This window comes from Scyliorhinus canicula, chromosome 2 (genome assembly GCF_902713615.1).
Source record: "Scyliorhinus canicula chromosome 2, sScyCan1.1, whole genome shotgun sequence".
NCBI classification, from domain to species: Eukaryota; Metazoa; Chordata; class Chondrichthyes; order Carcharhiniformes; family Scyliorhinidae; genus Scyliorhinus; species Scyliorhinus canicula.
The window spans coordinates 149864244-149881927 of NC_052147.1; the positions used below are offsets into that span (position 1 = coordinate 149864244).

At 46.4% G+C, this 17684-nt stretch overlaps 1 protein-coding gene across 3 annotated transcripts in view; it reads left to right on the forward strand.

The window, feature by feature from the left end:
* Positions 1-17684, forward strand: part of LOC119959312 (disco-interacting protein 2 homolog A-like) — a 304446-nt gene that overhangs the window by 190332 nt on the left and 96430 nt on the right. For all 3 annotated transcript variants that reach the window (XM_038787623.1, XM_038787632.1, XM_038787638.1), the window contains exons 6-7: positions 8165-8296; positions 15389-15508. In XM_038787623.1, coding sequence (XP_038643551.1) covers positions 8165-8296; positions 15389-15508 — 252 coding nt within the window. The remainder of the gene's footprint in view (positions 1-8164; positions 8297-15388; positions 15509-17684) is intronic.

Here is a 17684-nt window from a genome sequence, read left to right on the forward strand (position 1 = left end):
TGAATGTCTCTGTGGAGTTTGTACGTTCTCCCCGTGTCTGCATGGGTTTCCTCTAGATGCTCTGGTCTCCTCCCACAGTCCAAAGATATATTGGCCATGCTAGATTTCCCTTTAGTGTCCAAAGATGTGTAGAACATAGAACAGTACAGCACAGAACAGGCCCTTCGGCCCTCGATGTTGTGCCGAGCAATGATCACCCTACTCAAACCCACGTATCCACCCTATACTAGTAACCCGACAACCCCACCCGTAACCTTACTTTTTAGGACACTACGGGCAATTTAGCATGGCCAATCCACCTAACCCGCACATCTTTGGACTGTGGGAGGAAACCGGAGCACCCGGAGGAAACCCACGCACACACGGGGAGGACGTGCAGACTACGCACAGACAGTGACCCAGCCGGGAACAGAACCTGGGACCCTGGAGCTGTGAAGCATTTATGCTAACCACCATGCTACCGTGCTGCCCACTAACTGTAGGTTAGGTTATGTTAAGGGGTTATTGGGATAGGGCAGGGAAGTGGGTTAGGGTGGTGTGCTCTTTTAGAGGGTTGTTGCAGACTCGATGGCTGACTGAACTCATTCTGCACTGTTTTATGATATGATAGGGATTTTATGATATGAATCTATGACTGAGACAATTGGCCTCCAGCCGCCACAACCACATTTGCGCTAGGTTAGACTCCAGCCAGTGGAGAGTTTTCCCTCTGATTCACAATGACTCCAGCTTTGCTGGGACTCCTTGATACCACATTTGGTCAAATTCTGCCTTGATGTCAAGGACAGTCACTCTCATCCCCCCTGGAGTTCAGCTCTTTTTAAAAATATAAATGTAATGTACCCAATTACGTTTTTCCCAATTAATGACCAATTTAGCGTGGCCAATCCACCTAGCCTGCACATCTTTGAATTGTGGGGGTGAGACCCACACAGATACGCGGAGAATGTGCCAACTCCACACGGACAGTGATCCGGGCGAGATCAAACCCTGGTCCTTGGTGCTGTGAGGCAGCAGTGCTAACCACTGCGCCACCGTCGTGCCCCGGAGTTCAGCTCTTTTTTTCATGTTTGGTCCAAGGCTGGAATGAGGTCAGGAGCTGAGCGACCCTGACATAACTGAATGTCAGTGTGCAGGTTATTGCTGTGTAAATACCTCTTTTTGAAAAATATATTTTATTACAAACTTGTATTAAAACTGGTTACAGTGAATAAACACCCCGGGAAACGTACTTTCCAGCAATCAACTATACAGTCTGTACAAATTTTTCCTCTTTTTCAAGTAAATATCGCTTGATAGTGCTGTTGATGACCCCGTATATCACTTTATTGATGATTACGAGGAGCCTGACAGGGTAGTAATTGGCTGGGTTGGATTTGTCCTGATTTTCTAACAGGACATACCAGGAAGATTTTCCACATTGCCGGAGTAGATGCAGATGCTGTACTGGAGCAGCTAGGTTAGACATCCGGCATGTTTTGGAGCATGAGTCTTCGTTACGACTGCTGGAATATTGTCAGGGCCATAGCTTTTGCAGTATCCAATATCTTCAGTCGTTTCATGATATCAAGTGGAGTGAATCGCACTGGCTGAAGGCTGGCATTTGCAATGCCGGCAACCTCAATGACAAGGCTGAGATGGATCATCCACTCGGCACTTCTGGTTGAAGATTGTTGCGAATGCTTCAGCCTTGTCTTTTGCACAGATGTACTGGGCTCCCTGATCATTGATGACGAGGAGGAGGTCTTTGTGGAATCACCTCCTCCCCTTAGTTGTCTAATTGTCCACAACCATTCACAACTCGATGGGGCAGGATTGCAGAGTTTAGGTCTCATCCATTGGTTGTGGGATTGCTCTGCTCTGTTTCTTAAATTGTTCATGAAATATAAGAAGTGCTGATGCAAAATAGTTGCTTTCAGTTATTTTCTCTGAAGAAAAAAATCCATGCTCAACGATACGATCAACAAGTGATGAAAACATGGGTATTTCAAAAAGGGTTTTCGGGGGGGGGGGGGGGGGGGGTGAAAGAAGCATGGGTATGGGAGTTGTGCAAAATACTGGATACCTGGCAGTTGTAAAGAGATTATCAGATTATCCATCTTGTGTTCGCCATGTAAGATTGGAAGTGGAGAAAATTGAAGAGGATGTTGAGGTAGTATCTTTGTGTTTCCTTTTTCCTTTCCATATGAAATCGCCTTCCTGTTTGCTTTGTGCTCCCCATTGTTCAGACTATGGCATCATTGCTGAGATTTGGAATTTAAAAAAAGTCACACTTGAGTAGTTCAGCTTTGATTTATATCTGCCGTGTGTGTGGGTGGATATTTTTATTTTCAAGAGCTCCTGTATTATTTGGTTTGAATTAGGGAACAATACAGGAGCTATTAGACTGCTGGATGTATACAATACGGAAGCAAATTGTGAAAAGGAGGACGGAGCAGATTTTAAGGCAAATTTTGTAGAAAGATACAATAACTTCAGAGAGTAATGCTTGTGGACTTGAATTATACTTTTCTTCACTAAAGAGGAGGATGCTCATAATGTTAGAGTGAAGGAGGAGAGGGTAGTGAAAGTAGATTGATTGAAACTGGATAAAGAGGAACAATAGTGCAGTGTTAGAGTGGCACAGTGATTAGCACTGCTGCCTCATAGTGCCAGGGACGCAGGGTCAATTTGGGTGACTGTGTGGAGTTTGCATGTTCTCCCAGTGTCTGCATGGGATGCTCCGGTTTCCTCCCACGGTCCAAAGGTGGGAAGGTTAGGTGGGGATAGGGCAGGGGAGTGGGCCAAGATATAGGATGCTCTTTCAAAAGGTCAGCACAGACTCAATGGGCTGAATGGCCTCCTTCTGCACTGTAGGGACTCTGTGGACCAGTAACCCAGAGCACCAGTCTATTTCTCTGGGGACACGAGTTATGCTCCCACCTCAGCAGCTGGTGGGATTTAAGTCCAATTCAATGAAGCTAGCCTCAGTAATGATGACCATGTTACTATCATTGATTATCGTAAAAAGGTTCACTAATGCCCTTTAGGGAAGGAAATCCGCCACCCTTACCTGGTCTGGCTGACATGTGACTCCAGACCCACAGCAATGTGGTTGACTCTTAACTGCCCCTCTGAAATTGCTGAGAAATCCACTCCGTGGCCAGCAACACAAACATCTTATGAAATAATAAAAAAATTAAAATTGGTTAGTGGTGCTCAAGTTATTAAAGTCAGGAAGGGATGCTGAAGCAGCACGGTGGCGCAGTGGTTAGCATTGCTGCCTCACGGCGTTGAGGTCCCAGGTTCGATCCTGGCTCTGGGTCACTGTCCGTGTGGAGTTTGCATATTCTCCCCGTGTTTGCGTGGGTTTCATCCCCACAACCCAAAGATGTGCAGGCTAGGTGGATTGGCCATGCTAAATTGCCCCTTAATTGGAAAAAATGAATTGGGTACTCTAAATTTATTTTTTTTAAAAGGAAGGGATGCTGAGAGATTCAAGGATGGAAATTGCAGGACAACCTTCTAATCATCCTTGGATACGGATGAGAGAGGATTGGAGGTTTAGAAATGCATGACTCCTGCTCAAAAGTGGAGCAAAGGGTAAGACCAGCAACTGCTGGCCAGTCAGCCTGCAGCATGGTGGAAAAACTTTGAGAGACAAAATTGTTTTCTCTGACAATTGATAAATTTGTTGACGGCAAATTGTGTTTGACTAACTTGATTAAATTTTTTAAATGGTGGCGAGGTTTGATGTAATGTGGTTGAAATGCAGAGGGACTTCTCAAAAGGCATTTGCTAAATTACCACATAATAGCTTTATTAACAGAATTGAAGCCATGGGACTAAACGTGATATCAGTGGCTGCATACGTCAGAAAGCGATGAACAGTTGTCTTTCAGACTGGAGGGACATGTACAGTCATGTCCCTAGGGGTCGGTGTTAGGATCATGGCTCTTTGATTTATAGAAATGATCTGCACTTGAGCAAGGAAGAGAGAATTTTAAATGCCATCTTGCAGACAACACAAACCGTAGAAATACAATAAATAGTGAAGAGACTCCAGATATATTGCTGAAATGGGCAGACACATGGCAGATTAAATTTAACGCAGATATTGAATTGGTGCATTGTGATGAGAAAAATAGGAAGAGCAATGTAAACAGAATATTGTAATTAGAGAATGTAGGAACAGAGACTCGGGTTGAAAGTAAACAGTTTTGAAGGTAGCAGGACTAGTTGAAGAGGCTGTCGAAAAAGGCATGTGGGATTTTTGGTTTTATAAAAAGTTGGCAAAAGTGCAAAAGCAAGGAGGTTATGCTAAACTTTTATACGATACTGAAAGTTCCCAGTTGGAGTATTTTCAACTATTTTAGTCAACACACTTTGGTAAGGATTTCCAAACCTTGGCGAAGGGTGAAGAGGAGATGCCGGCGTTGGACTGGGGTGAGCACAGTAAGAAGTCTTACAACACCAGGTAATGAAGTCTACAGGTCCAGATGGAGCAACTGGAGAGAGGGATAATCACAGGTTAAAGAGGTGTGAATTGTCTCAAACCACGACAGTTGGTAGGATTTTGCAAGCCCAGGCCATATGGTGAGGGGTGAATGTAATGCGACATGAATCCAAGGTCCCGGTTAAGACTGTACTCATGTGTGCGGAACTTGGCTATAAGTCTCTGCTCGGCGATTCTGCGTTGTCGCGCGTTCTGAAGGCCGCCTTGGAGAACGCTTATCCGAAGATCAGAGGCTGAATGTCCTTGACTGTTGAAGTGTTCCCGACTGGAAGGGAACATTCCTGCTGGCGATGTCCATTCATCCGTTGTCGCAGTGTCTGCATAGTCTCGCCAGTGTACCACGCTTCGGGACATCCTTGCTTGCAGCGTATGAGGTAGACAACGTTGTCTGAGAATGTACCACGTACCTGGTGGGTGGTGTTCTCACGTGTAATGGTGGTACCCATGTAGATGATCTGGCACGTCCTTGCAAAGATTGCCATGGCGGGGTTGTGTGGTGTCGTGGTCGCTGTTCTGAAGGCTGGGTAGTTTGCTGCAAACAATAGTTTGAGGTAGCGCGGTTGTTTGAAGGCAAGTACTGGGGGGTGTGGGGATGACCGTGGCAAGATGTTTGTCTTCATCGATGACGTGTCGAAGGCTGCAAAGAAGATGTTGTAGTTTCTCCGCTCCGGGGAAGTACTGGATGACGAAGGGCACTCTGTCGGTTGTGCCCCTTGTTTGTCGTCTGAGGAGGTCGGTGTGTTTTTTTGCTGTGGCGCGTTGGAACTGTCGAGCGATGAGTAGAGCACCATATCCCGTTTGTACGAGGGCATCTTTCAGCATCTGTAGATGTCTGTTACGCTCCTCCTAGTCTGAGCAGATCCTGTGTATACGGAGGGCTTGTCCATAGGGGATGCCTTCTTTGATGTGTTTAAGGTGGAAGCTGGAGAAGTGAAGCATCATGACGCTATGCGTGGGCTTGCAGTAAAGCGAAGTGCTGAGGTGACCGACCTTGATGGAGATGAGTGTGTCCAAGAATGCAACTGATTCTGGAGAGTAGTCCATGGTGAGTCTGATGGTGGGATGGAACTTATTGATGTCATTGTGTAGTTGTTTCAGCGATTTGAACCCGTTGGACTTTAACCTGGTGTTGTAAGACTTCTTACTGTGTTCTCATTGGAGTAGAGACGGTAATGAGGAGATTTGATCGAGGTGTTCGGAATCATGAAGAGTTTTGATAGCAAAAGAATGAATAAGTGTTTCTTGTGTCAGAAGGTTCAGTCACCAGGGGACGTAGGTTTACGGTGATTGGCAAAATTTGAGATGTGACATGAATAGGGGGCTGGGGTGGGGGGAAGAATTGCACGGCAACCTGTTAGGATGTGGAGTTGACTGTCTAGAAAGTGGTGGAAGTAAATTCAACAGTAACTTTCAAAAGCAACATATACATGAAGGGGGACATTCTGCAAGGCTGTGGAAAATCTACAAGGCTGTGGGGAAGGATCAGGGGAGTGAGAATAATCGAGTTACTCTTTCAAAGAGCCGTCATGAGGGAGAATGGCTGAATCCTTGCTGTATCATACTTACTGTGGAAGATGGTCAGCCAGTCGAAAGATAAATGGTGCATCCCTTCTGCTGTGGATGTCATGTTCTCAATTTAGACTCTTTCTGTATTAGCTCATTGAGCCCACCTACAGAGAATGTCACTGAGTGGAAGGAATTCCAGTGAATGCGCAGTCCTTCTGATCTTAGTACATTATATGGAATGAGACTTTTATTCATGTTCTGTGTCGCAAACAGATAAAGATTAAAATCAATTGAGAAACAGTTTTAAACGTTAAACATTTACACGCTGAGTACCTAGACTTAGTCTGTATACTAAATACAGTGAGTGTATTTTACAGAGTTGCTCTGCTGTACAAATCAAAAAAAGTTTCATCAAAAGAATTTTACAGTACATTTGGCCCAGCAATTCTGTGCTCATAATTTACACTGCACACAAACCTCCTTCCACCTTACTTCATTGCACAAATCTTTTTTTATTCCTTTCTCCTTCATATACTTGTCTAGCTTCTCCTTAAATGTGCCACCCTATTCACCGCACTGAAACTTAGAACCATAACAATGTTACCGCACAAAAAGAGACCATTCAGCCCGTCTAGTCCGTGTCAGCCAAAGGCAGAGAGGAAAAGAAAATAAACTAGCTGCTCAATTTAATCCTGTTTTCCAGCATTTAGTCCACATCCGTACTTCAGTTGCAAATCCAGGTATCTTTTAAATGAGTTGAGAATTTCTGCCTCAACCCCCAATTCAGGCAGTGAATTCTATCTACCCCATCTAGGCTCTTCATAATTTTGTACAACTCAATTAAGTAATCCCTCAGCCTCCTCTAGTCTAAGGAAATCGGTCCTAGTTGATCCAATCTTTCCTAGGCTGCGATTTTCAAGCACTGGTAATACTCCTTATAAATCTCCGCTGTACTCTCTCCACAGCAATTATGCCCTTCTTGTCATGTGGTGACCATTGCGGCGCACACAGTTCCAGCTGTGGCCTAACCAGTGCTCTACACACTTGTAACATTGCATCCTTGCTTTTGTATTGAAGTGGTAGCAGGTTCCATGTTCTGACCAATTTCTGAGTTAAGTTCCTGAGTTCCTTCTGGATTTAACAGTGACTAACTACACTTATGGGCCCTAGTTTTGAATGCATCCCCCTCCCCATAAGTCAATGTGTGCTGATGTTGGACGAGGAAAGTATTGAGCCCTGTTCTGATCACTCTCTTGATCCATAGAATCCGTACAGTGCAGAAGAAGGCCATTCAGCCCATCAAGTCTGCACCCACCCTCCAAAAGAGCACCCCACCCAGGTATACCCCACCACGCCCATCCCTCCCTATTCCTGCACAACTATGGACATGAAGGGGCACTTTGGCATGGCCAGTCTACCTGACCTGCACATGTTTGGACTGTGGGAGGAAACCATCGCAACACTGGGAGAAAGTGCAAACTCCACCCAGACAGTCACCCAAGGCCGGAGTTGAACCTAGGTCCCTGGCACTGTGAAGCAGCAGTGCTAACCACTGTGCCACGAGCATACTGGCAGTCGCTGTCAAGATTTAAACATGATTATGAAAACCTGCTGGGCAAATTCCTGGAGTGTAGCCAGCTCCCACCAGCTGAATGTACCTCCTCATGAAGAAGTGAGGAGAAAACTGTTCGGGAAAGTACTTTTTTTCCTTTTGTGGAATGTGGGTATTGTTGGAAAGGCCAGAATTTGTTGCCCATCCCTAATTGCCCTTGAACTGAGTGGCTTGCTATTTGAGAGGGCAGTTGAGGATCAACTGCATTTCTGTTGATCTGGGGGTCACATGTAAATTAGACCAGGTATGGATGGCAGATATACTTCCTCTCTAAAGGATATTAGAGAGCCAGTTGGGTTTTTGCAACAATTGATGATCGTTTCATTGTCACGATTAGATTTTTTTGAGATTAAGTTCCATCAGCTGCGTTGGTGGGGTTTGAACCTGTGTCCCCAAAATATTAGCCTAGGCCTCTGAATTACTAGACCAGTGACATTACAACCATGCCACCATCTCCCCCAATGGTCTGCTGTAAATGGAATGTACCAAGTGTTTAGTTCTCATTGGGTAACATAGCCAATGTTTTAATACTTTCTTTACATTCTATTCAGATAACCACTCAGCACCGCCAGATGTGACCACTGGTGCCTCAGAGCGCGTCACCCACTTTGAGCGGCCGCAAGTTTCCTCAGTCCGTGGAGTTCCTCGTGGTTTTAACAGTAATGTAATGGAAACTGCTGATGGTGAGTTTGTGATGGGTTTCAACATTGAATGTGGTCAAAGTGGTTTGACTGTTCTTTTAAACCCCTATTTGGAGAGATTTGAGAATGTATCCTGACTGGCTTCCAATTGAACTACTTTGGTTCCATTTTTAAATTCGGATTTCTTTTTTAGCAAAGTGTAAAGATGCACTTTCACAGACATGCATTTTTTAAAAAAAAATTTCAATTAAGGGGCAATTTAGCATTGCCAATCTACCTACCATGCACATCTTTGGGATGTGGGGGTGAGACCAACGTAGACACTAGGAGAATGTGCAAACTCCACACGGGCCAGGATTGAACCTGGGTCCTCGGCACCGTGAGGCAGCAGTGCTAACCACTGTGCATTGTGCCGCCTCACTTTCACAGACTTGATTGATGAACATTGAACAGATTTATTAATAAGAAATTTTCAGCAGCCACAGCCAGCTCCCTCCATGTCTCGTGCCTAAAAGAGGCTCCACCTCCTGGGTGATTACCCACTCGGAGTTCCAATTGGTCACCCAAGCCAGGTGAACCTTTCTTTTTAAAAATAATCTTTTATTGGCATTTTCAAAATTATATACATTGCTGTTCGTTTTCATTTATCGTACAGTCACAAAGGTTTCTTTTTAGGTCTCTCTATTTGCAGTCTGTCGCTGTCTGGCTCAGCACAATCCTCCGTATGTCTTCACCCCCCCCCCCCCCCCCCCCCCCCCCTTCCCCCCTTTTTCACTGCTGCTCCACATTTTTTCTTGCTGGATTTTGCTACCCCCCGATCCTCCCTCGCTTTCCTCTTTCTATCTTGTCCTGGCTATTTCTCCATGGCTACTGGCTATTTATTTATTAATGTGTAGGCCACAAACAGGTAGGTTACTTTTTTGACTGTGTTGTCCATAGTAATAATAATAATCTTTATTGTCACAAGTAGGCTTACATTAACACTGCAATGTAGTTACTGTGAAAAGCCCCTCATCGTCACATTCCGGCACCTGTTCAGGTAGACTGAGGAAGAATTCAGAATTTCCAATTCACCTAACAGCATGTCCTTCAGGACTGGTGTGAGGAAACGGGAGCACCCGGAGGAACCCCACGCAGACACAGGGAGAACGTGCAGACTCCGCACCACAGGCATTGACTCAAGCCGGGAATGGAACCCGGGTCCCTGGAGCTGTATAGCAACAGTGCTACCCCCTGTGCTACCGTGCCACCCACAGGCCGATCACTACATCCCTCTCCTTTAACTCCTTTATATAATCTTCAATAACTAATTTACGGAGTCCTAAATTCTAGCCAATCATAAAATGAGAGTTGGACAATTATAAATCTAGCCTTTATGGGGCTGCCATGTGGCTGCTGAAAAATTCTTATTAATAAATCCTTTTTGTGTTCATTAATGACGTCTGTGAAAGTGCACCTTTATATCTGATGGCGAGGCTACATTTTCCTGACACTGCTTCTAACCGACACTTGAGTATCCTGTTTTAATGTAAGTCTAAAAGGAATACTCATCAGCCTCTGTGGACGAAAAGACCCATTTAAGATATGAAGATATTGTCAGACTGTGATCAATGTTGAATCAGAAAATGTGGCCGGTTACACAGTGGGGGAACAACGGAGAGTACACAGCAAGACCCATTGGTAGGAATCCACAAGAAGGGTGAGCGAAATGCTCGAAAGGTACCTTCACTCACATTGTAGACTAGGAGGTGGTCTGGGAGGCTCCGTGTAATGTGCAGGCTTGAGGTACACGAGGAGGGCACTGAAAGGCCCCACAAGGAGGGCACTGAGAGACCCCACAAGGAGGGCACTGAGAGACCCCACAAGGAGGGCACTGAGAGACCCCACAAGGAGGGCACTGAGAGACCCCACAAGGAGGGCACTGAGAGACCCCACAAGGAGGGCACTGAGAGACCCCACAAGGAGGGCACTGAGAGACCCCACAAGGAGGGCACTGAGAGACCCCACAAGGAGGGCACTGAGAGACCCCACAAGGAGGGCACTGAGAGACCCCACAAGGAGGGCACTGAGAGACCCCACAAGGAGGGCAACGAGAGAATTGCACAACAGAAACAAGTCAACACTTTGTAGGATACAGACCTGTCTTAAAGTGAAGCCAAAAGGGTTTGGCTGAAGTGGAAGAAAGCAGAAATGAAGACTTCAAAAGAATCTAACCTGTTGAACATCAAGTACTAATCAACAAAAACAATTAAAGATCTGGAGAAGATATTAAAACAACAAGATGTAAATATGCACTTTCACAGACTTCATTAATGAACACAAAATGGATTTATTAATAAGAATTGTTTAGCTGCCAGCCAGCTCCCTACATGTCTCTTGCCTAAAAGTGATCCATCCCCTGGGATGATTGCCCACTCTGAGTCCCAATTGGTCACCCAAGTCAAGTGACCCTTTTCTGCTGCATTGCCCATAAAGGGACAAGCATCACACAATGGTAGGGTGGGCAGTGATTTTTGCCTACTTGAAGTAAGGTTATGTTCGTGTTCTGAAACATAACAAGTTAAACTCTGGGCACAGAGTGGCTGAGTGAAGAATTCTCAAATTGGCTTTGCAAGAAGCAGGTGCAAAAAGAAGCGTCCTTTACCAGTCCAACCCAGTCTTGAACGTGCTGCACCTGTTGTTGTGAATGTTTTCATTATTGTACACTTTGTGCCTCCTCTGAATCAGATTGCTAAACTATCAGCATAAAAGGCAATAAAAACACAAAACACTAGAAAATATTAAATGGGTCAGATGACATCAGTGGCGGGAGAAACTAAGTTAAGTTTTAGGTTGATGACTTTTCATCAGAAAGTCCCGATGAAGGTTAATCAACCTTCAATGTGGAATATTAACTTTGTTTCTCTCTCCAAAGATATTGCCTTATTTGTTGAGCATTTCCTTGTCTATATTTGAATACCAGCAACTGCAGAGTCTTGCTTTGGCATTTCATGCATGCTGACTCTCCAGCATCACAGTGTGCATTAAGAGTGATCAAACCTATCCTTTGCCTATAGAGAAAACATAATTGTTTCATTAACCTGGGTATGCTTCAAGCCCACGTGTCAGAAATGTTCAAAAGTGTCAGGACCTCCCAAAGTGCTACTTGAGTTCTTTTGAAGTGTGCTCAGTTATAGTGTAAGAAACATGACCGGTAATTGCACAGAGCAAGGGCCTACACTTCTCTTTGAGATCATGCTTTGATATCTTTTGCTTTCACCTGAAAGGGCAAATCGTGTGTGGTTTAACGTCTCATCAGAATAAAGGCACCTTTGACAGTGCGGCACTCCCTCAACGCTGCACTGTGGATTGTTGTCGATTAAGTACTCGCATCTCTCGAGTGGGACTTGAACCTTTGAATCTTCTGATGCTTGAAGGGAGTGAACTCCACCGATAATGCCCTGTACTGCAAACAACCTGAGGACAAATATAATATTAGTTAACTGTTGGTTCAATACGTGTCCACTGCTCAGTCTAAATACAGGGTCAGGCAGCATCAATTGCACCAAATACTGTGCAATACTTTTAAAATTTGCTTTTCTTTTGTAATCTGTCATTTTTAAAGAAAATATTTTTATTAAGCCATTAATGAATGTATACATAAAACGCAACCCAAACCAAGAAAAAGAGAACAAACAGGAAGTCAATTCATTTTTTCGAATTAAGGGTCAGTTTAGCATCAATCCAACTGCCCTGCACATCTTTCGGTTGTGGGGGTGAAACCCACGCAAACACATAGAACATACAGTGCAGAAGGAGGTCATTTGGCCCATCGAGTCTGCACCGACCCACTTAAGCCCTCACCTCCACCCTATCCCCGTAACCCAATAACCCCTCCTAACCTTTTTGGTAACTAAGGGTAATTTATCATAGCCAATCCACCTAATCTGCACGTCTTTGGACTGTGGGAGGAAACCAGGGCACCCGGAGGAAACCCAAGTAGACATGGGGGGGAACGTGCAAACTCCGCACAGACAGTGACCCAGCGGGGAATCGAACCTGGGACCCTGGCGCAGTGAAGCCACAGTGCTATCCACTTGTGCTACCGTGCTGCCCTTTGGCAGATGGAGAATGCGCAAACTCCACACAGACAGTGACCCAGAGCTGGGTTCGAACCTGGGACCTCGGCGCCGTGAGACAGCAGGACAGCAGTGCTAACCACTGCACCACCGTGCTGCCTGGGTCACCGTCATTTTCACGGTTGGCACCACCCCCCCCCCAAGTGACACAGGAGCACATCCCACCTCTTAAAATCATCATTCATCCTCAACCAACCGCGCAGGTACAGTTTGTGAAAATGTTCCCATCCCAGTGCCACCAGAATGCCCGAACATCTAAAGTTTGTCCCCACCACTTTAAACAGCAGCTTCTCCAGCCTCCCCTCCTGTCCCCTTACTTGAATTGGGAAAACCACACTCTTTCCTATGTTTAATTTATACCCGGAAAACCAACCAAACTCATCCAAGATGTTCATAATCGCCCTAAAACTATCCAAACGGGTCCGAAATGTAAAGTAAAATATCATCCGCGTATAACGTAACTCTATGCTCCAACCCCACCCCCACCCCCACTCTCACTCTATCCCTTCCAACCCGTCAACGCTCTAAGCGCCATTGCCAATTGCTATATCAGCAGGGGGAAAGCAACGGGGAGAGTGGGAATTCCTGCTTTGTGCCTCACTTTCGCCCAAAATACTCCGAGCTCACCTGATTCGTCCTCACATTTGCTACCGGCGCCCTATATAGCAACCAGACCCAACCCACAAACCCCTGCCAAAACCTGAACCATCCCAGTACTTCCCACAAATATTCCCATTCTACCCAATCAAAGGCTTTCTCCGCATCCATAATGACCTCCACCTCCTGTCCCATCATAATCACATTCAATTAGTGCCTGACGTTCGTCGACAAATGCCTCCCCTTTACAACCCTGTCTGGTCATCCCCCATCACTCCTGGCACACAGTCCTCGAACCGCGAGGCTAAGATCTTTGCCAGCAGTTTGGCGTCCACATTCAGCAGCGAGATCAGGCGATAAGTCCCAAACTGCTCCGGGTCCTTATCCTTCATAATTAAGGATATCGAGACCTGGGATAATGTAGCAGGAAGCTCCCCTTTCTCCCTCACTACACTATATGCCCTGACCATCAGGGGTCCCAGATACTCCGAAAACATCTTATAAAATTCCACCGGGAACCTATCCGGACTGGGGCCTTCCCTGCCTGCATCACCCGCATACCCTCCAGCGCCTCCACCAGTCCAATGGGTGCCCCCAACCCCTCTAACAAATCCTCCTCCATTGTGGGGAATTCCAGCCCATCCAAAAATTTCTGCATTTCCCCTCCCCCTGCCAGGGGCTCCAATTCGTATAAACACCTGTGGAATTCCTCAAAAGCCCCATTTTCCCCCACTGGGTCCAGGACCAGCTTTCCCCTCCCATCCTTCACCTTTCCTGAGTTGGTGACACAACATCCCCCCTCCCCCTTCCCCTGCCGATCAACCACATCCTTCTTGGGTCAGCCCCCAGCTCATGTCCTGCAGCCCGCCAGGCCCGCCCTCTGATGTCCACCATCACCAACTCCCTCCTTGTTGCACTTGGGCAACCCTACACCCGTCAGCAGTCTCTCCCCCTCCCCTAAACTAAACAACAATCCTATCCGTCCCTTAAACTCTGACCACCTGATCGCCACCCCACTGCACTCCATGAACTAGCCTGGCAGCAACCCGCCCATGACACCAAACATCCTACCCACCACTGATTCCCCCCACTCTCACTCTTCATGGTGCAAACAATAATAACACTGTAAAGAAGAAAAAAAGGTGCACTCGCCCTCCACTGTCCTCCGGACTCCCCCCAATGACCCCATGAAAGAGCTAAACAGCCACTAAGGGAAGAAAAGTTCTCCCCTGGCCATCACCAATAACAAAAGAACCCAGCACAATACAGCAAAAAGAGGGGCAGGGAAAACGCCACCTCACATTCCCTCCACAGTTCAATGTCCTCCCTCTCCTGCCAGCTGATTGTCTCTCAAGAATCCATTGCCTCCTCCAGTGTTCCAAAGTAGTATTCACGGCCGTTGTGGTCACCCAAAGGCCGGCCGGGTGCAGCATCCCAAACTTCACCCCCTTCTTAAAGAGGGCAACCTTGACCGGTTGAATCCGACTCTCTTCTTTGCCAGTTCTGCGCCCAGGTCCTGATATACAGAAAGCTCGTTGTCTTCCCAGGTACACTTCCTTGACTGCCTGGCCCATCGCAAGGTCTTCTCTTAGTCCGGAAAACGGTGTAGCCGGCCGACCTGCAGGGGCCGGTTGAAGGCCCCCTCCCCAATTAGCTTCTCCAGCACTGTGGCCACATAAGAGTCAGCGTCCACTCCCTCCGTGTCTTCCGGCATCCCCACTATCCTCAGATTCTGCCTCCTGGAGTGGTTCTCCAAATCCTCCACTTTCTCCTTGAACGGCTTCTGAATCTCACAGCATTCCAATTTCGGCTGCCAACGAGTTAAGCTGCTCCTCTTGTTCCCCCACTGCCTCCTCCACCTTCTGGATCATCTGGCTCTGGGTCTCCAGCCCCAGCTCCATACGGTCAAACCCCTTTCAGTGAGTCTCCACCTTTGCCAGGTCCTCCTGTGACTCCCTCCTCTGTTGGCAGAACTTTTCGCTAAGAAAGTCCACCAGCTGCTCTGTCGACCATTGGGCTGGTAGGGATGACCCTTTGCCCTCCGCCATCTTCTGTGTCACAAGAATAGTTCTAGCTCCTGCAGCTCCTTTCTTCTATATCCACTTCTGGTGCGTTGATCCATCCACTAGCCTCACCAGTGGAGTATAGCTTTCCTCCACCATCTCCGCACCATTTTCCTCCAAAACATCCACCCGGCAACCGGGGAAAAGGACCAAAAAAACAGCCCCGAGTGGGAGCTGCCAAATGTGCGACCAGTCACACCATGGCCGCCACCAGAAGTTCATTTGTCATTTTAACATCCGTCCATATTCCTTCTTGAACCAGACTTGTTGTGGTCTTTAATATTTGAAACTTGTTCATTTTCAACCCAAAGTGCAGAATTTGAAAGGAATCATGTTTCTTTTCCTTGTTTTGTCAGGTGTACCCGTGAATAGCAGAGTCTCCTCAAAAATTCAGCAGCTCCTGAACACACTCAAGCGACCCAAGCGACCACCACTGAAAGAATTTTTTGTTGACGATTTTGAAGAACAGCTGGAAGGTACATGAGTCTAAACGGCGATGAAACTGCTTCTGTTGGGAAAAGCAGAAGTGTTAAACACTGAGAACCCATACATTAATGTGCAGTTCCATTTTCAGAAGTGTTTAAGCATATCAGTCAAATCCTTTGACCCTTCTGTTTTCTGAATAGTATTTATTGTATAATTTAAGAGATTAGTGCTTTGTAAAGACACAATCTTTCTGCTCCTTTCCTCTTACGTCCTCGTTCTCACTTTGTGTATAGATTTTATTTTGGTTGCTTATCTCCGTTTTTATTCATTTTTTTAATACAAAATTTTTAGAGTACCCAATTAATTTTTTCCAATTAAGGGGCAATTTTGTGTGGCCAATCCACCTATCCACACATTTGTGCGTGGTGAGGGTGAAACCCACGCAAACACGGAGCGAATGTGCAAACTCCACACGGACAATGACCCAGAGCTAGGATCAAATCTGGGACCTCGGCGCTGTGAGGCAGAGTGCTAACCACTGCGCCACCATGCTGCCCCAGTTTATATTCCTTGCGTCTTCAGCGCCGGTTTACACGGGTGCACAGTTGTCGTCCTTTTTGAAGATTTTTTTCAACAGATTTTTTTCAACAGATGTTTGGATGTTGAATTTTTTGTGGGGGAGTTTTTTCAATTTTGCGCAATGGCTTCTGTGTTCTTGGATGAGGCCTGCAGCAATTTTGTTTGTGGCCTGGCCAGAGTATTTGAATCCGTGGTTTCTCTTCTCAACTTGCACCTTCGCCATGGAGCCCCCAAAAATCCATTCTTGATTTCTCTCTTTTCTCTCCTCCTTTCTCTCTCTCTCCTCCTCCTCCCCCCCCCCCCCCCCACCACCACCACCACCACCACCACCACCACCACCACCACCACCACATCTCCCGATTGTCCCTTTATGACACCATCTACTTAAATGAGCACCTACCTCTGCAAACAACCATAGCATTTCTGTAGAATCAGCACCATCGGGTCCGCACTGAACCTCTGAAAGAGCATCCTACCAACGTCCTCTAACCCGCCCTATCTCTGTAACACAACCTAACCGTTTGACACAACTTAGCATGGCCAATGCACCTAACCTGCACATCTTTGGACTGTGGGAGGAAACCGGAGCACCTGGACGAAGCCTATGCAGAAACTGGGAGTATGTGCTAACTCCGCAGTCGCACAAGGCCGGAATTTAACCCGGGTCTCTGGAGCTGTAAGGCAGCAGCGCTAACCACTGTGCCACCGCCCTGCCCCTTAGAACATGGCTCACAAGTCTTGAACCCTCGATGCTGATTTTATTTGACGCAGTGTGAATCTTTGACTTCAGCTGCTGTGTTGGGAATTGGCATTGGGGGCTAACTTTTTTGTAAAAATTTACTACGAATCTGGCTTGGCATCTTAAAAGTTGAGGAGAAAATCCTCATCACTATTCCGTAGTATAGTCATTTTTCATTCATTTTATTTTTATTTTTATTTAATTTTTTAAAATTTAGAGTACCCAATTCATTATTTCTAATCAAGGGGCAATTTGGCGTGGCCAATCCACCTACCTTGCACACCTTTGGGTTCTGGGGGCGAGACCCATGCAAACACGGGGTGAATGTGCAAACTCCACATTGACAGTGACTCAGAGCCGGGATCGAACCTGGAACCCAGGCACCGTGAGGCAGCAGTGCTAACCAATCTGCCACCGTGCTGCCCTCATTTTTCATTTATTGATAATGTGTATGTATATATATATAGTCATTGATTTCCCAATGCAGCCTGCCACAAGGGGCACGTGTTTCTTGTCCTTTCCCTCTTCCACTCTTTTTTAATAATTTTAAAGCACCAAAATCATTTTTTTTTCCAATCAAGGGGCAACTTAGCGTGGCCAATCCACCTATCTTGCACATCTTTGGGATGTGGGTGTGAGACCAACCCAGACACTTGTAGAAGGTGCAGACGCCGCATGGACAGTGACCTGGGGCCGGGATTGAACCTGGGTCCTCGGCGCCATGAGGCAACAGTGCTAACCACTGTGCCACCGTGCCGCCCTTTCCCCCTTCCACTTCTAGTGCGAATAGTCGTTCTCAGTAGCATCTGAGTCGCTTGAGTCCCATCTCAAATACACTTGAAAGTGATGCGTCACAGAGAATTTAAAGAATGAGAACAGCCAGATCTTTTCTGATCTTGTCATAATGC